This window comes from Xiphophorus hellerii, chromosome 9 (genome assembly GCF_003331165.1).
Source record: "Xiphophorus hellerii strain 12219 chromosome 9, Xiphophorus_hellerii-4.1, whole genome shotgun sequence".
Lineage (NCBI taxonomy): Eukaryota > Metazoa > Chordata > Actinopteri > Cyprinodontiformes > Poeciliidae > Xiphophorus > Xiphophorus hellerii.
The window spans coordinates 10,299,467-10,320,089 of record NC_045680.1 but is presented as its reverse complement, the minus strand read 5'-3'; the positions used below and the strand labels follow the sequence as shown (position 1 = coordinate 10,320,089).

At 35.5% G+C, this 20,623-nt stretch overlaps 1 protein-coding gene across 1 annotated transcript; it reads right to left on the bottom strand.

Moving 5' to 3' along the window:
• Nucleotides 1-8,022: 8,022 nt before the first annotated feature.
• On the bottom strand, nt 8,023-10,370 carry srek1ip1 (SREK1-interacting protein 1). Its single transcript, XM_032573302.1, has 5 exons — nt 10,222-10,370; nt 9,773-9,820; nt 9,324-9,482; nt 8,854-8,926; nt 8,023-8,676 (listed from the first exon to the last, which is right to left on the bottom strand). The coding sequence occupies exons 1-5, from the start codon at nt 10,232-10,234 to the stop codon at nt 8,448-8,450; spliced, it is 522 nt and encodes a 173-aa protein (XP_032429193.1). The 5' UTR covers nt 10,235-10,370; the 3' UTR covers nt 8,023-8,447.
• Nucleotides 10,371-20,623: the final 10,253 nt, after the last annotated feature.

Here is a 20,623-nt window from a genome sequence, read left to right as displayed (position 1 = left end):
CAAAAGCAGTTTTTTTTCTGAATAACAGAGCTGTTCCCTGTGATATTGCAAAGAAAAAAAAGATGATTAGTCCAGAATTTGCTTAATAATTACTAGCAAATTAAGCTCTATTGATGTTCGGAAATGAAAGCTCAACTCGTCAAATGAATACATAATTGCTTTCATCAAATCAGACGTTAACAAACAGCCCACACTGTTTTTATTTCAACACTGGATTTATTCCTGCCTAATAACCCCCCACCCCCTCTTATACACGCCCGACCACTTAGACAATTACAGAGTCTGCCTGTTTTGCCTTGAGAACTTTTGTCAGTTTATGAGGTAGATACTGCATTTAGGAAGAAACAATTTGGTGCCCCCATGAGACAGCACGGTTAAAAAATAAAAAATAAAATAAAATGTTTTGTTACATAGTACAAGTATAACAAGGGCTCTGTATAAAGACTGCCATGGTCTCAAAAAGTTGAATTTGATGAATTTTGAAAGTGTTTTAAAATATTCAAACATGCATGGTAAGACTCCTAGGGTACTCAGTGACCTTTTGGTCATGCTTAGGAAGTTCAGTACCTCATGAAGCATCGGGAATTGTAAGGTTTCTACAGTATATGTAAAGCTTCTCTGGGCTAAACAACATTATCTGTATGAGGAGCTATGTTGAATCCTCTTCCTGCACAATTAAAACTGAACTCAAAGTTGCATTTCATTAGATTAAAGCTGAATTTGTTTCTTAAGAAAGAATTGTGATGTAGTCAAGTATGATTTACAAATTTCTCATCCTGATATTACTGGTTTTTATTTTCAATTTTGTATGCATTTATTTTGTTATGTGACCAAAGGCCCACCTAGTGACTGATATTACAAATCAGCTTAATCTATAAATGTTGAAATTTAGGCATACTTAGCACTAGTCCGAGTACAAATAATACATTCTAAAAAGTTCAACAAGTATGAAAAGATTTCCAAAGCACTGTTTTAGGCCACTCACACAAAGTGTGTGTAAAAATATCTGGGAGGGGAAAAAAATCCAGTCATGACGTTTGTTCTAGAGTTTTTGTTTGTTTGTTTGTTTTGTTTTGTTCTTATGATGAATGATGATGAAAAATAATTTCCATCAGCGTCAGGCCATCCTGTGCCCCCTAGATCCTGTTTGATGTCTCTTTCAAACAAAAAGACACACAAACCCCCCACAGAATAAAGAACAAAGGCATGAAACACTTTTCCATATAAATGTGGAGTGGAAAGAACTCTAAAACCAGAGTAAGAGTGAGCAGATGTGCCCGACATGGAGATGACACCATGTTGTTGGCTTTACAAAAAAGCCACATGCGTCTGATGTTGGGGACATGTAAAACATCCATCTTCGTCCGAGCAGCAGAGAGGAAAAGATCTGTGATGCTGAAGCTGTTGGTTCTGTTGTAATTTTCTTTTTTTGGTGCTTAATTGTCAGCAGCGCCACTCCTCCTGTTACCTTCTGTGGCTTTTTGGGGACAGATGGAACATGTCAGGCGAAGAGGAAGAAACCCAGATGTCAAAAGCACAAATGAAAACATAAGACATCATCTTAAAGGAACTCATACTGAGGGATGCATGGAAAGTTTTTTTAGTTCTTCTCTGGCATTTCTTCTCAGCTTTATATGTTGTGCAAGAGGTTGATTTAAAGGAACAAATACATGTGGATAAAGTGCTTCTATTCTACTTGTTACCTGTCATATTTTTAAACAATCCAAGATTGTATTCTTGACATGCAGCCTAGCTTCTCCAAGTTTTAAAGTAAAAGAAAGAAAGCAGGCCTTTTCAAAAGTGGCATTAAGTTGGAAGATTCTTTCACAGCATTGGCCGCAGGCCTGACATTAAACTCAAGTTCCCATCATGCATTTTAGAGTCTGAGAATCTGAACACTTGAGATTAACTGACCAAAGACACATGCAAACGGAGCCAGGAATGAGATGAAGTGGCAAAGTAAATGTATCACACACCTCAATGTGAAGATGAAGATAGGAAACTAAAAAAAACAAACAATTCAATTATATTTATGTCTAATATGTGCAGAAAAAAAAGGATAGCTATTTTCTAAGTTCTAAAAAAGTAACTTTGAATACTCTTTATTTACCCCAAACATAAAGCACATGTGTAGAATACTTCTGTTAAAGAAATATTACCTAACTCCCTGCAAAGGGAATCAGGCAGTTTTAAAAAAAAAAAATCACAAGAGAGACACTCCTATGTCCATGTTATTTGCAAACAATTCTGGCCCTCGTTGTTTTTTTCTTCTCAGAAATCCAGCATGAAAAACTAATGAGACAAACAAGAAATGTTCTGGTTTTTGTTCTGTCTTGATGATTCATTTTTATTCGGTCTCATTTCATTTTTCTTTTCAAAATAGAAAGAAACAAAAAATTGACCTGTCTTATTAGAGTACTTGAGAGGAATCGTTGTATTCTGTGATCTTCAAAAGTTTTGTTTCACAAATATGGAAAGGATAATGACCAAGAAAATGAAGAAAAGAAATAAACATAACCAAAATTCGTAGGCACTTGGACAGCCATAAGCTTTATTACGATTCAAAAATCCTTCAGATTAGTGTTTTAAAGTATCTTGCTGGAGAAAACAAGCTGTGGAAAGTGTTATAATATGTGCATCCAGTATGTTTATATATTTCTCTTTGCTGCTGATTTTAATGTGTTTATTTCTGTTATTTTACATGTTCCAAAAATTGAACAAAATTTGAGCTTATGTACATTAACTTTTGACCACAAAACATCTTTGAAGGAAAAAGGGGGAAAACAAGGAAAACTCATGGTTTTTGGTTTTTCACTACTGGTTTCTGTAGCGGTCATCATCTTAACTTCTTAACTAACTTGTGACAGAAAGCTATGGCCTGGTGGTTCTGTTTTTCGTGTTACCATCTTGTTTCCTTGGTGGCAGCAGTCAAAACAGTTCAAGGAGAAGTTGTGATAAATCTCTGGATATGTTCAGAACTCGGTTTTATACATATATTTTTCTTCATACTGTATGTGGCCGTAACGAGTCTAGTTTTGTTTCAATTAAAGACGTCAATGGTTTAATTCTGCTACAGGGAAGGCATCAGAAAAATTAACATTTTATAGAATTAGACCATATAGTCTTGATGATCTGACCTATATTTCAGGAGTCAGGAAACTTCTCAGGCCTAGACCAGCTGCACAAGCAGTTCAGGCAGGTTTTGCTGCCTATTGATTCTGATCCAATATGACCTGGTGTTAATTCCCTGTTGAAAGCCACCCAGTCAGTCCAGCGATTTCTGAAAACCACAAGGTTTACATGAACAAGCTCTGCTCCCGAGAAGAGCCCAGGAACTAGGCCGGTAATAACAGACCTCTGGGAAAAAAAAAAGAAGAGAGGTTTTGACCAAAAGAGAGGGTAGGGAAGAGAGACTCACCCCATTCACCCTGTCGTTTTCCTTTCCTGCAGGCTTTGGGAGAATGCTGAACATGCTTTATGTGCAGCTATGTAGTATTAATTACACCCTACATTTTTGATGGCCGGGGTCATGTAACCTGCTGTCTATTTATCCTACAGGTTGTTTGCAACATTGGGCCTGGTTTCAGGGCCAAGAGAGGAAGCAAGGAACGAAATCTAAGATGAAGGAGCTAAATTGGTAGCAAATGTAAAGCTTCCAATTCCAAACTGCCCATTGGCCCTAATGTGTTTCACAAGCACTGTACTCACTGTAGTCCAATACGCTCCTACTGGTTGCCTCTGAAATAATATTTCAACAGTGGTTGCAGATGTTAAACCGGCGCCATCTCTCAGCTTGGGTTATTCCCACCAAAGTGCTGCATAAGGGATTTAGATTTTTTTTCTTTTTTTGTGGGGGTGGGAGATATTATGTCTTAATGGTGATCAGAAAGTGAAGCAAGACTCAAAAGCTGCAGGTTTGACTTCTGCCTAGATAATTCCTGATAGTGTGAAAATAAGGGGGAAAAACAAAATCCACAAAATTAAAAACCCTGTAAGTCTTTGAAACCATCAAACAAGGTATTTTTTTATACAAAACAAAGTGAAAATACACCTATTGACAACGAGAAACCATTTACGAATATGTTAGTGTTTCAGGTAAGTCATATTTGAAGAACATATTTTCTTAATGTTTGAGATTAATGCCTTAAGGGTGTTTTTGTTGGGGATGAGCTGCCATTCTGCTGCAGCTGAACTCTAAGTGATGAGTTTGACCATCTCATTTCCATTTAAACGGCTCAATGGAGTCCCATTTGCTCTCTACTTTCCTGCAGCCAAAAAGGCTCAATAAAAACCAATGAGCTGATGCAAACAGGAAAACCTAGTTGTTTTCTTATACAAACAGCATATGGTTTTCTCAATGTGGCTGCACATGGTAGCACTGCTTCAACTTCATTTCCCTGCCTGCATCAAGTTTGTCCTCTGGCCATCTGCACTGTTAAAGTTGCTTTTAAGTTTGTTTTTTTTGTGTTTTTTTTTTTTTTTTGCTAAGTTTTTATTTTTTAAATTTTTTTGTCAACACTTCAAAAACTTTGTTCAGTAGTCAATGGTAACATTTATCCAGATGTTGTTATTTTAATGGTACATTTCAAGTTTGCATCTAGAGTTTATTTCTTTTGAAGATTGCCAATGAGAAGTGGAAGAGATGTTTTGAATTGCATGTCGGTTATTATAGCAGCCTCCTTTGGAAGTAAATATCATGTCGGGAATATTTATGTTAATGTTCCTAAAACAAACAGTCTCATTTCTCCAAAACAAACTCCTCTAAAAGTTATCTCTACTGAACACTAAAAGAAGAAACAGGTTTTTGAATTTTTCTAAGGTTATAATATCTATTTAGTATCAGTACTACAGTTAACATTTAAATTTCACTATAAGAGTAGACAAAGAACCAGCGAAAACTAGTAAGTAACAAAATCCATGATCTAATTTATAATTAAATATTAATAAATATTTATTCCAAATATTTAACTACAGAAAACAAACTCACAAATTGAAAATAATGCCAGCTTGAAAAGATGATCAACCCTCTCACTTAGTTGACAGTACTTTCACTTGATGATATCTAAGTACAGTGGAAGGGTCCCAAATATTTTCCAAACACACTTCCCTCAAACTTCAGAAATTCCTCTTAGTTTCAAAAATGTCAACAAACTATCACTTTAGCCAACATAACTGTCTCATTCTAAGTGTGTTTCAAACATTTCAAATAATGCAACTATTCAGTTGAATAAAATGGAAAGGTTTGTGTTCAAAATATGACACTCTAACAGTAAATCCTGAAATTTATGTTAAATTGTGAAATACTTAAAAACTTTATAGATTTATATATTACATAATATTTTACAGTTATTAACCTCTTGGTGTTGAATGACTCAAGTCTGAGGAAACCATTGAAACTGCTCTGGAGCAGGAAAACTATTTTATGTAAAAGGGCTGTGCAGGTGCAAAGTATGTGTATGGACTACACACATTATAGATTACTGATGGCTTGATTGTCTTTAACACATTTAAGGTGATTTTGATTTCAGAAAAAGATAAGGATGCATATTATCTTTTATCAGCTTTGCACTTTGCTGCAGTTTTTGGAGGAAGTGTCCCTTTCCCCTTTCACAAGGCAAAGTGAAATTAATGATCTACTTATAAATTTGTTTCATGTAGCCCATATCATAAAAAGCCCTACCCCCTAACCCCTAGGAAGCTTTCAGGTTCTTATTTGAGAGAGTAAAGCTACAGTTTTTTTCTGTGGTTTGCTGAGATCAGGAAAATACAATGGTGCAGATAAAGTATAAAGATCAAGTTCAACAAACAATAGGCTTTTGATAAAACCATAAAACTTTTTCTCCTACCATGCAAAACCACCTACACCTAATGTGGCAGGCTACTGCGCTGAAATGTAAAGATCCATGTTAGAAAACTGCAAATGAAACAACCTGGTATTGACACCAGAAATGTTGTAAACTCACATGTTACTTGTAGATACAACCTTCAAAATTATTTCAGTAAATCCAATAGGGTCTGTCAGGCTGCCCCAGGGCAACTCAGGCTATAATGCAGCTTACCACCATCATCGTGTGAGTGTGTGCATGAATGGGTGAATGACTAGTGCTAAGTGCTTTGGAATCTTCAAAGCACTCTGAGCTAGATAAAGCTCTTTACAAACTCAGGCCATTTAAAATTTAATTAATATTACACATTGGGCCCTGTCATTTAAATCCAATAAAAGAAAATGTATTTCACCTTCTCCTCATTTATGCCACGTCTGCATACTACTAAAGCCCATTGAGAAATATTTCTGATCTATGGTTGCTGGAATCTGATGATTGTTGTTTCTTAGTCCAACTTCCTCCTGGCACCACTCTCTATCCACCCCGATGAGCTAGTTAAGATGCAAGATTTTGCCATTTTAGTAGAAGAAATGTCATTTTATTTATTGCGGTCATTTGTATATTTTTTTAAGTTTCTAAAGCTGAACAAGTGCTAGTTCTCTTAAATGGATAAAACCAAGGCTTTAGAGGTGTATGTATGTAGTTTGGCCTCAGGCTCACAATGCAAGTTCATTCTCTCAGACTCATTCTTAGTAAATTAAACTGTGATGAGTGTCTTTTCTCTTTAAGTTTTTGACAGAAAAGTTTGCGTGTAAATTAAATATGACTCATGCATCCAGGAGTTAGACATCCCTCTGAGAATGTGATACAAAAGGTTCTTTGTATTCATTAAAATCCTTCCAAACATTTGTTGTAGTTAGATTGATGTTTAACACAGAGGCCTCTTCCATTATGGAGACAAGCCAAAGCAGCACGGTTGCCCATTCACGATTGTTTGGCAAGTCAAACAAGAGTCGGAAAGTTTATAACAACTTCTGTGGATCTGTCTGTTTGATTGCTTCCATTGCACATTAACTGGAGAAATGATGACTTTAATCTCTGGTGATGAATTCTACACCAAAATCACCACTAGGGGGCCTCAGGATACATAGACTGTGAGCCATATTCTAAGATGCAATCCAATCATCTACTGTAGATATGATTTGATTTAAGATCATCTTTTTTCTAATTTTATTTATTATCTTGGGGGTTCAGAGCTAGATGATATTACATCGCATCACATATGACGCTAGTTAGGGGAGTTACTGCTTCCTGTTATGCTTGTTTACAAATATTTACTCAAACTAAGCTAATTTTTGTCAAACTAAACAAAGACAATGACGGAGATTTTAGAAATCATCAATGAAATTTCTCACGTCATAGTAATCAGCCTTTACAATGAAGTGTGTTGCTGCCCTCTGCCTGACATATGTCTGTACTACACATGTCTGCTCTACTACAGTAAAAAAATTAATAGGATTTAAAACAATAGAACAGTCTGAAAGAAAATATATTTTTTTAAATTATGAGAGTGGTATTATTTTCATCTGGTTGAGGGTTTTTTTTTTTCAGAAGGGATACAGGAAATGGGAAGATTATTTATGTTATGAATTACTGAATGGAAGAAGGGTATGATTATATAAGTTAAACTTCATAATGCTTTTCAGACTCAGTCACCAAACAAGTGGTGTATTTACATGTATTTGAGTATGTATATTTGGTAGCAAGGTATTGTATTTACACTTAGAAATTTGAAAGTCTTTGTTATATTTTGTTGGTGAAATGTCCATCTGAAATAACATCATAAAATTATCAAAGGGGAAGCACACAGACGTATAAGGAGTCACCTATGAAAGAACCTGAGAGTAAAATTAATAGTAAATACTATTGAATCACAAACAGAATCTGTAATGGAAAAAAGGTAGAAGCAACAGGCAATTGGAGAATGAGCATCTACACTGGCACTAACACCAACACCTGTCAGGGATTTACAGTTTGATTATAAACCAAACTTCTAGATTGAAAAAAATGATGTCTTTCCAATACTGACGCATAGTATAGTTACCAAGCATTAATAAATAGTAGTAATGGACTGAACTCACTATCTATACCACGAAACATGTCACCACAAAGTCACTGTAATATAAAACTCAAGGAGTTTGGTTTACATTTGACCTTTTAATACAGACTGAAAAACATAAAAGGAGTTAAAACAAAAATCTGCACAGCCATTAACCTGAATTATGTGTAGTAATACAATGTCTTCTTTTATGACATGTAAAACCAATGCACATATGATGGAGTACGTCTGATGAAATTCAAATTATTGTGCATAAATACAGCAAATGATGATAGGCCTGGGAAAGGAAGGCAAAACTATCACAGCATGTAGTGTGCCTTGTACCAGAGAATGCAGAGCGCCAACAGACAATGGCTTCATAATGTCACCATCTAAAGACGCAGCAGTGTATGGACACACGTTATAAAAAAGGTGATTCAAACTATTTACACCAAAGTCATAAGACACAATATACATGATCTGCTTCATTAACATCAGACATCTTGAGGCTACAGATTGGTGGTTCAGTCACTTTCTGATGATTCACTAGCTGATGAAGAAGAGGATGACGACTTGTGTTTTCTTTTTCTCTCTTTCTTTTTGTGATGTTTCCCATGCTCCTTTTTGTGTTTTTTGCTTTTCTTCTTGTGACTTTGTTTCTTTTTCTTTCTCCCGTCTTCCTCGTCTGACGAGGAGCTGGATCTGCTGTGTTTCTTTCTTTTTCTTGGTTCTTCGTCACTGGATGATGCAGATCTAAGTAAAGGAACATGGAAAAGTGACAGCTTAATTATTGGTCAGGTCCTGTATGCACTTCAACCTTACAAAGTGCCATTGCGAATATATATTACTGCACTCTTCTCACATCAAATCAAGAGCATTTAAGTTAAGATTTCATGCTCACTGAAACTGAAATGTGTTTTTTAAACTTACCTTTTTCTTGACTTTCTATCTTTGCTCTTCTTTGGTTTACGTCTCTTTTTTCTGTCATCTTCATCACGAGAATCTGAAACATAAACATTGTAGAAAGAAAAGCTCAGTGTTTGAAAAAAACCCCGTAATATTTTAATAACAGAGCATGTGTATTTCAGAAGGACATTTTACTATTATGAGCATTTATATATAAGCCTCACTGTAATTCCTGTTCTGAACAAGGCTGAATATGGTTGTAACATAGCAAAAAGTGGAAGATGGGAAGGGCTGTGAATACTTTCCAGATGCAATATAAGTAACTAAACTTCACATTAGAGCTCAGTTGTGTTTTCATGTTTTTGATTCAATAATAAACACACAAAAATATGTAATTTGCAATAATGATAGTAACAGCGCAATGTATTTGCATAGTTTTCTGAAAATTACCTATAAGAATTTGTACTTAAAAAATGCTTGACATGGGATCCGACCTTTTTGGCGCAGCACACTTCGACCCAATTTCTCATTGTGCTGAGAAGCAGGCACGTCGTCTTCACTCTCCTCGCTGCTGGTGCTGCTTACATCCAGAACAATGTCCTTCTGGGGGTCAACTCGGACGAAATTTCGACACTCGAATGTTAAATGGCCTGCTGCAAAACAGATTAAAAGAGAGCATTAGGATAAAGGAACCACTGGCATCAGAACGGCATTACACCCAACTTAACTATATGTGATATTTACAGTTGAGGTCAGAATTATTAGCCACCTCTCATTTGCCTTCTCCCAACGCTCTAAACAAGAGTGGCAATAAAGTGAATATAACCTGCACAATTCGACTTAACTGCAATTTCACAACGAACAAAACCATATAGAAGCAAAACTGCATTATAATTAGTACAGAAAACTTGTTCTCTAAATTGTGGCGTGAAGCTTTACTTACGATATCCACATTTCTTACACCCAGCTCTGATGTTGTCTTTATTAGGTCCTGAAGGAAAACAAAAACAAAAAAGTCAAATAATTAAATACAGACCAGTGGGCCTTACCAAAAATAATGAAGCTATTTTTTTTATAACACATCCGTTGACTACCAGTGGTAGATTAGTAAAACGATAGAAAAGATCTTTTTGCCTTAGAGCCCCAAGGCCCCTGCTTAAATTGTACCATTTGTTAATTCACAAAACTATACAAACATCAAACAGTACCTTCTGCTTAAAAGAAAAATAAGGTCTCATCTCAGGTATAAATTAGTTAACTATTTGGTATTTCATATTAATACGGAGATATCATCCGGTTAGCACTACTTTAATTGTAATGTTATTGTCCAAGCCTTTGCTTCGCATTACTCCGATAATAGTAACCAAGAAACAGCAGAAATAAAATACATACCAGGGAGCGCCATTACAGTTTATGGTACAAAGTCAATACTGTCCAAAAATTAATGTTGTTTAAGCGCGAAGCAAACCGTCGACAAGTACGAAGGCAAAATACCGTCGGCCGGAAACATTTTTTCTAGAAAATACTAGGTTCCTCTGTCTTCTTCTTGGCTTTGCATGCTGAAAGCTTACAACATTGTGCAAAGCCGCCACCTTCTGGTCCGTGTTGAAAATGCGACGACAGTCTACACGTACTTTATATATTATGGAGCATAGCTTTTAATCTGTTCCTGTTTTTAAAATAAATAAATAAATAAATAAAAGCCAGGAAAAAAACTAGCAAACAAAAAGTAGTAACAGAATGTAGTAATCTAGTTATTTTCTTTAAAAGTCTGATAGTAAATTCAATACTTGTGATTTTTCCAATTCTTCAAAAATGAAAAATAACTTTTTTATGGTCTGTAGAGCTCCTAAAGGTCAGTTTTTCTGTAAACATGATATTACACAGTTGGCTTTTCAATACATCATACCAAATTTTTGATTTTAATGAACAATATTTTTTGTACTTATGTCTGTGGGATTGCTAAATCTTGAGGAAATTTCTCCTCCCTTTATTATATGAGTTGCACTGTTACAGATATATATATATAGATGCTATTAACTGTGGCTTTTCACGACCCTATGTATTATATATATGCTATTAACTGTGGCTTTTCACGACCCTATGTATTTATTGCAATAATCTAGTCCCTTGGTTCCCAAACTGCTGTATAAGTATCACTGTTGCTAGTGGGGCTGTTTTAGAAATACTCTGAAGAAAAGTTGGTATTAAATTCAGGTCAACCACAAAACAATTAACTGTAATTAAGACCTAACAAGTCCAAACTAAAAGGATGAGAAAGTATTTTGATGGAAATATAAGTAGTGGAGAAAACTTCATGAAGCATCAGGATGAACTGAGGCGAGTGGCAGTGTACCTGTCCCTGACTTCCAGAACTTTCATTTTGGAATGATATCTAACCCAAATGAATTGTGCTCATGTTTCAATCTAGAATATGCTGATTTGTTCAAATGTTACATAGTGCCATGTAAATGAGCAAATTACAATTTCTCTTGCAGCTTTCACTAAGCTGTCATGAAAAATATGATACTCCATTTTATTCATTCATTAAGAAATGTTAATGTATCAACATCTAAGCTTGTGTTTATTTTTATGAAAAAGAAAGAAACTTAATTGCAGGTAAACACGTCAGATGATCTCACATTTTACTCAGCACCTTTAAAACATGATATAACTCACAGTGGGTTCTATGATGGTGTTCTGGCCACTGAATGCTGCAGCAAAGCATCAATAAACCATTATGATCCTAGCTTAATGCTCCACAGTTGGTATGAGATTCTGTTTTTGGAATGCTTCATTTGGTTCACACTGAACATGTCATTTTGTCAAAATAATTCAATTTTGATTATATATTAGGAATTTTTTAAGCATTGTTTGGTTGAGTGTTGGGGTAAACCTGACCTATTTTTTATTATGTATACATGATGGATCTTAAAGTCTAGTTAAGATGAGAAACCTCTGACTTTCCAAATTGAAACATTGGCTTTTTGGTTAAAAATTTAACAGATAATTAGTTACATGGCTACAAAATTCTGTTGAAATTCCAACAAATTCTGTTGGAATTTTGTTTTAAAGTGTCAGAGTTCAGGCATTTGGAAAACTTGAACTGAGGTTGGAGTTATTATAGAAACATTTGAGAACTATTACTCTAGTCTTAGCTCTCTTTGCATACTGATCTCAAAGTTTATTTCCAGAACACTTTCATGTCTTAGTATCGAAACAAACTTCTATCCACTGGGAAGCCAAAGTTGCTGCTATAATTTGTGCAGCAAACAGTGACAGTTTATTTGTAGTTCTTGTTGAAGAGATTCAACCAAGTTTGGGAACTAAATATGCAACTGACAATTTACATGTTTATGCTTTCATTGGGCCATGTGTAAATACTTGCACATAATTTAGTGATCACTAATATACAGTATGTTCCAACAATTTTTCCAGAGTCAGCGTCTTGTCTACAAGAGCTAAATTGGCATTTGGGTAAGTCAACATCCCTGGTGGCCTTTCTTCCCAGGCTATAAGAAGAAGCCATAACCTTTTCTTTTTTTTTAATTTGAACCTTTTTAAAAAATAACTCATAGTACTTTATCAAGACAAAAAGAACCTGTGTGTCATTTATTCTCCTGTAATTCTTTTAAAGTCACTTACAAATGTTTGAAACTGTGCAGGCAACCTAAAACTGACAATGTAGGTCAAATGGCTGAGTTAATACTCTGGGCCAGATGAGCGTTTTAAGGTGCCAGATGGACAGTGGTCGACACCAGAGCTACGTGCCAAAAACTTTAAACATCAGATAAATAGTATTTGTTTTACTATTCTCAATCACTCTAAACAATAAAATAAAGATTTTAGCAATCACTGCACCTTTTCATGATTGATTTCCCAGCAGAGCCCAGTTGTGGTTTTTTGTCAAGGGTTAATCGATGACAGCCAGTCTGGTAAATGGAAAATGCTGACAGATGTGGGGCCCCGAGACATGCTCTCATCATTATGTCTGTGGCTGTGATACAAATGAACAAAAAGACATACACACACACATGCATACACATACAATCTAAATCCTAAGCCTATGATGATGCCACATGTCTTTGCAAAAACTAAAAATAATACTTAATTTGAACTACAAGAAAATCTGAAATTATTACCCTGTATAAATCATTGGACTCTTAAGTTGATTCCTATCTCCCAGCTCAGCTAAGACACTTTCATCAGTCACAATTCATCTCATCTTTTGCTCACGGACTTCAACTTCTCTGTTATTCAAATCCTTGAAGAAAATTATATTTAACATTTTAGTACCTTTGTTTTCTATCACAACTCCTTTAAAGTTCTTTCATCTTAAGGCCTTTGAATGCCCCACATAAATGTAACTCCACCTTTTTAGTTTGAAATAGAGTGCTTAATTTGATTGACTCTCAAATTTAAATAAAAATTCGCTTTGTGCTACCTAAGTAAGGTGTAGTTTCAATGCAGCACACCTTTCAACATTTACGTCAATTTTAATCTCACATCATATATTCTGTATAGACGTTTATGAAACAAAGCTGCGACACAGTTCAAAAGTACATGCTTTATCGCTGCTGGTTTACGGCCTCAGATGAGAGATTAAAGTAGCAACCATTACTCAGAAACATACAGATGTTTTCTGAGATTGGTTTTGTGTGTGTGTGGAGCTGTGAGTAGAAAGTATGTAGCTAATTCAATTTGTATTGCAGGAAACTGCAAAGACCTTTTGCAAGGCATTGCAAACTATTTCAGGTTAAAGTCCTTTAAGTCCTATAAAGTCCATAAATGTTTTACATTTGATGAAATGTAAAACACATGTCTGAAAGGAATGATGATACTGCTTAATAAGAATTATGTTCAATCTAATATGGGTGCTCTCAATCGTTCAAGCACAATAAACACAACATTTCACAGAATTTCTTTTGTAATGTCGAGGTATTCAGTAAAATGAATATAGATACTTCAATAAAAGCCAGTCTCTTTTACACATTAGGTATCAAACCAGCAGGTGACAGTGTTGCCAAGTAAGTACTGTAGTTATACATATGCTGATCCATTTCAATAATAATAAATAAAATGGAGAACCTTTTTAGAGGTAGAATTTGCAAGTATTGTCAAGTCTAGTTGTGGCAGGCTGATACACTTCTTCCAAAAGAAAAACAAATCACAAAAAATAAATGCTAAAATTAAATTCAAAAGTAGTTTAGCAGTGTATTAGTTTGAGGTTGTGTGCATGATGGGGCAAACAACATGCAGACAACCAGGTCATTGTAGGCTTTCAACCTTAAAAGATTATTTTATGGTTTTTTTTTTTCTTTCTTATTTTTCATTGACATGGAGTTCTACTTACAAATGTTAATTATATGAAATTCAATTCAGTGTTATTTAAAAACAAAATGTTACATGAATGGACATATAACTACTTCAGAGAACATTTGTTGTTTAAAGCTACAGTGTGTAATTTTTATGGAAATGTTTTTAAAAATATTTTTTGTAACTGAGCTCCTTTGCCTCCTCCTCCTTTGCCGCTAACTAACAACCAATCAGAACCAGGAGGCGGGTCTTAAAGCTGTCGATCACAATCTCATGTGTTGCTGCTCAGCATAGCCTGTTGTGAATGCTCAGTTATCGAGGGCAGCATTTAGGGCAGATACATCGTTTTCCTTTAACGATAAGATGTTTCTCTAACGTTTTCCTTCTGGCTCTGGTTGTTTTTTTTTTTGGTCTGGAGAGGTGCATTTCTTTAGATAGCAAGAGAAATTCAGGGAGGAGGTGTGGGAGATCAATCTTTTCACAGATTATCAGTGAAAAGATCGATTCTTTTTAGTGTTTTAGTGTGTTGTGACACTAAAACTGTCACAACACTGTGACAGTTTTAGTGAATATGTAAAAAACATATCCTTTGCGAAAGTTACGTACAGCAGCTTTAATGCCACATTTAAAAGTCCTATTTCCTGAAACTTTTAACAAGTACTGCAACTTAGGTTTTTTTTTTAAATCTAAAAATATATCAAAACAATGTCTTATTTCAAATTTAAGTTCTTAACAGGATGTATTAATGTATTACATCCAACTCTTCCATTAATTGCCTTCAATAAAGGCTTTTTGTAAACATATGAATTAAAATATAGCATTGAAATAATGTGTACACTTTAAAAAAAAATCAGCTCATAATGTAGGCTATTCCAAGTTTGGGAGTCAACATTCTGATTTATAATTCACATTTCTGGCACAAAGATACAGCTACAAACTGTGGCTATACATAAGTGGTCTGGTGGTTCCTCAAATACCCTCTCCCCCCAACCAGAATGTTCTTGCTGCCTAGTTTTATGTTACCAAGGAAGTGCCTGGAGAGCTGGACTGTGCGCGGCAACGTGATTAAGTATGACAGGGTTCCTTTCACTGACACAAGACAAATTCAAATACTTTGCCTGTTAAGCTGTATTTAATTCCAGAAATGTTTGGAGCTCCAAAATTGAAATTTATTTGTCCTGTTGGAGAAATGTAAGAGTGAGTTAAAATTATTGGTTATCAGTCCAGTGGCCTTTTACCCAAAGGATTTATCTGACAGTAATAAATTATCTAAACATAAATATTAAAATTCATTTTTGGCTAGCGGCTAACAGTGGAACAGTTTAGTATTCACAAAAAATGAATAACTCAAGGATAAACCCTTATTGTTCCTAAATAAGAAATGCCTACACGTCTTTTTGTCTTTGACACACATATTGCTGTGAGGCATAAAGGTAAACCAAGAGTGCTGCTAAATCTCCTGCAAAAGTTACGAAAGTTGATAGCATCTATTTCAAAGCAAGATCTTATTTTAATTTATTCATCCTGGTTAAACAGTCAAAGTGGTTCAGTGAAGAGGAGAAATTCTAAATTTCTCCCTAAATGTCCTAAACTATAATGTTCACTATAACAAACAAGATGATAGAGGGTGCGGGAAACTTGCGATTAATGCTACATTACACACAGGTCATCAATAAAGTCAGCAGTTCACTTAATTAGAAACATCTCCATATTTCTATGGGTGGTCCATTGTGGTTCCAGAAAAATGTCCATGGTATGTCTGAGCGATAATCCATATGTGAGTGTGTTACATTAAAGCTCAGTTTGGAATACGAAATGAACAGCTCTGTTGTAGTTGAGTGAAGTAGCCTGTCCGTCTCACAACACCTCCACCACATTCACTTCTAGCACTCTTTCTGGTCAGCACCTGGAGACTGCAAAGGATGTTTTTGGACAGAAGCTTGCCTGAATAAATAAACCTGTCTGACCTCAAGCGCCAGTCATAGAGTTTTCTAACCTCACGACCTGACACGGTGTTCCCACATCAGGCCTGGGTGGTCATTAAGGAAAGAAAAACTTTTTGGATTATTTCAAACTGAGGAAAGAAAAGAAATGAGGAAAAGAGAAAGACAAGATTGGGCTTTCAATGTATTATGACTCATCCTTGTTATCATTCGTGTCCCTTTAAGATAACTATTTAAGATATGAGAATGGTTTTTTTTCTAATTTGTATGTGACAGTTGTTTATTTGTTGTATTACCATGATAGACAAATAACAACATTAGATGTTTATTCAGTCTACAGGGTATTTGAGACCTAAAACACATCCCTCATTTGATTCTTATGTTTTTCATACTTTTGAGGGACTTCTCTATGCTTAAAGGGTAGATGCATTTTGCACTGAAACTGTCCATGAATCCACAGCTGGGAGCCTGATTTATAAGAAGCACAAGGCACACTGATGTTTACGTCCAAAGAGTCTGAGCAGAAAACTGTTTGCCTGGTGTGAGTCTGAGTGGTGTAGTAGCTGTGTTGCAAAAAGTTACAATAAATTAAGCTACCGGTACTTGGAGACCAACCAGGTTTGACATGATTCAGCCTCAGTACTTCTTTTAATAATTCTTAATAATAACCCATACGAGTGCATGTGGGATATAAAGGGCTGAGCAACAACATGCTCTACTAGACCCTTAAACCATGCAGAATGTACAAATAAGCTGTCTTTGTGATAATGAACCAATACTAGTTTTGCACATTCTCAAAACTAGTATTGGTTTTGAGAATGTTTGAGAATTGTTGAGAAATTTGTGCTTTATCAAGTCCAGAGGAGAGTGCACTGTGTTCAGAGCAGAAAATATCTCCAAAAGCCTTAATGGCCCCAATCCTTGCACCTTCCTTCTGTCTCCCTTTTAAATTTATTGTTAGACCTCCTTTTAATTTTCTACGCCTCTGTCAACATTTATGTACTATAGCCTCTTTAATAAATGTACATTTGTAATAAATGCCAAGTTGATTGAGAAGCAAGGAATGCAAGACAGGTTGACCACAGTTGTGTCAGCTAATTAAAATCCTCCTTAGATCAGACTTTGCTTGAGCTTTACTTTAAACATCTATGGTTTGGCGCATTATTCATAATTCTTTTTTATTTTACCTCAATCCCAAAAACTGTGTTCCACATTGACTCATTTGAAACAGTTCCGGTATTTCCTGCAGCCAGCTACAAGGCCTGAACCCATGTAAGCTGCTGACAGCGAAACATTTGAAATGAAAAATGAAATACACTTTCATTCAGAGCATTGCAAAGTGAGACGTTGTATATATTTATTCAATATCTATATATACATGTATACAGTACAGACCAAAGGTTTGGACACACCTTTTAATTCAATGAGTTTCCTTTATTTTCATGACTATTGACATTGTAGATTCACACTGAAGGCATCAAAACTATGAATAACACATGTGGAAATATGCACTAAACAAAAGTGTAAAACAACTGAAAATACCCCTTATGTTCTAGTTTCTTCAAAGTAGCAACCTTTTGCTGTGATTACTGCTTTGCACACACTCTGCATTTTCTTGATGAGCTTCAAGAGGTAGTCACCTGAAATGGTTTTCACTTCATAGGTGAGCCCTGTCAGGTTAATAAGTGGGATTTATTGCCTTATAAATAGTCATGAAAATAAAGAAAACCCATCGAATTAGAAAGGTGTGTCCAAACTTTTGGTCTATACTGTATATATATATATATACATATATACTGTATATATATGTATATATACAGTATATATATATACTGTATATGTATATATACAGTATATACATATTATATATTAATGTGTACCACTTTATTGGATTAAAAAAACTGATCATGTTGGATTATAACAATTAGCTTAATTGTTCCATTAGTTGTTATATATCCCTATTAGTTATATAGCAACATACTTATGTCTGAGCTTCAGTAGGTGCTTTTCTTCTGCTCTTTTATGTTCACATGTTCAATTCATGGTTATGCAGTCTCTTTAATTTTCTTAGTCAACACACATACCAATACACACACACACGCGTGTACACCCCCACACACAGTAGCCTAATTGGAATAGCTCCATATTTCTTTTATGAGTCAAATTAAAAAGTAAGAGAGGCCCCTTTTTCAAAGATGTCAGCCTGTTTGATGTTAAGGTAGTTGCCTTTTGCTGTAGCCGATGAGAGTAGCTTGTGGTTCTTTACCTTCAAGTGCCCACCTGTTCATTTTCATGTTGGCAGTAAAACCTTTATGACTGACTGTCAAAAAACTCTGAGATCTCAGTATTTCTTATGCACATGTCCTGCATTGTTTTTGGTACCTAAAGGAAGTTTTTTGGGACAATGACAGAACAGATTACTGGCATGATTGCTGATTTAGCTTAATTGTTCCATTAGTTGCTACTTTGGTTTCTCTCTAAAAGATGGGAGCCTGTCTTTTCAGATACTATGTGCTTGTTAGTTGAAAGAATTATTTTTTAAGTTGTCTGTTGTTAGTTAGGGGGAAAGATTCCCCTTACTTTAAAAAAAAAAAAACTAGGGCTGTGTGGTCTGGCCTTACCACAAGTGTAACCTTGCTTTGACAACCTGAACCTAAACATTTCCCAGCATGAGCTGTAATCTAAACGCAAACTCTACCTAACCACTGTAATTTACACAATCTATAGGTTCAAGGAACCTTGCATGTTACACAGAGGAAGGGGGAGAGAGTATAGCAATTATCAGTGAGTTCTGAGAACACAGTAGCAAACTGTAGGGTGAATTTAACCAAAAATGTCAAATTGGCAGCAAGCTGTAGTTAAAAATGCAAACACATGACTCCAGAATTTTATTATCTACATAAAATTCTGCTTTAAAATGCTTATTTTTCTTGCACTTAGTCTGTCTAGGTCACTTTATTAGGCACACTTTGCAAGTAACTTATTAGTTGAACTGCCTTTTGCCTTCACAACTAAAGTCATTCATAGTGCCATAGATTGAACAATATGATGAAACCATTACTCAGAGAGTTTGATCCATATTGATATGATAGGGCCACATTGTGGCTGCAGATTTGTTGGCTGAACATTTTTGATGTAAATCTCCAGTTTCAACTCATCCAAAGTTCATTACTGGATTGAAATCTAGTGACTATGAAGGCTCATTCAAGAAACCAGTTTGAGGTGATCTGGCTTTTTTGATATGGTGCATTATCCTGTTGAAAGCAAATGTCAGAATGTGGGTCTGTCCTGTCTGTTACTCTCCAGTTTTGGTGAGTCTGTTGGTTCAGATCTGCTTCAAGGTTTAGTGTCATGTGGGTTTTAATTTTAAGACATCATTCATACAAATAATCTAGCAATGATATAAAACACAGCTTCAGCAACAGTCAGCATCTGTTCTCATGCCAGAAAAATAATTACCCTTATGGGGCGGATATTTTTCATACATATGGACATTTTCTGCTTGTGCTGTAAAGAACAGGAAGCTTACCTAAACCAGTCCCAGTTTGGAGCAAAGCTCCCTTCTGTCCAGTTTCTGCTGATTTGTGATCTCAGTCAGTAGTGAACACAAGTCACCATCTGCTACGCTATAAATATACTCTCAGTCTTCACCAGAAGCCAAGTTAAATAACCATTACTCCTCTACTTTGTGCAAATAAATCACTATGTTTGCTATAAAATCATTCATCCTTTGGAGATAGCAAGTGAAAAATAATTTAACAATTTCAAAAATGTGTTACACATTTCGTTTGCTTGTGGGTGTTTTGCTCCGTTTTTCAAAATCTTCTAAAGTGGTTTTGTTTCTGCTTCTATTGTGAATATTCAGGCTTTATGTACACAGCTAAAGCCAGATGTTTGCACACTCTGTATAAAAACACGTGTAACTTCTCTGCGTGTCTATAAATCAGACTAAATCTTTCTAGTTTTATGGAAAATTACCAAAACCGTTTCTATTTCCTGAAAGTCTTTCTGCTTTTTGGTCAGAAGTGGACATCGTCTTCCTTGGCATTTGATGGAATTAACTTTATAACGCTATGACCTGGGCCAGACATTTTATATCCTTCCACACACTTCTCCCAGTAGTGTGGGTGTTTGAGCCCAGTTCTCATGACAGAACTGGTGTAACTGGATCAAATTAGTGGGGCATTTTTCTTGCACACACCTTCTCAGCTCTGTCCACAGACACTGTGTGGGACTGAGATCAGGATTTTGTGAAGGCCACTCCAAATCATTGACTTTGTTGTCTAAGGTGATTGGATGATTGGATCAAACTTGATGATTGGATCATCATCCATTTAGAAGATCAATTTGTAGCCAAGCTTTAACTTCCTGCCAGATGCCTTGAGATGTTACCTCAGTATTTCCACAAAACATGTTTCACTGATGAGGCCATCTCTTTTGTTAAGTCTATCCAACTATCTTTTGTCCAGCAACAAAACTCTCACGGCATGATGCTGCCAGCCCCTTGCATCGCAACTGGCTTAGCACCAAAATGC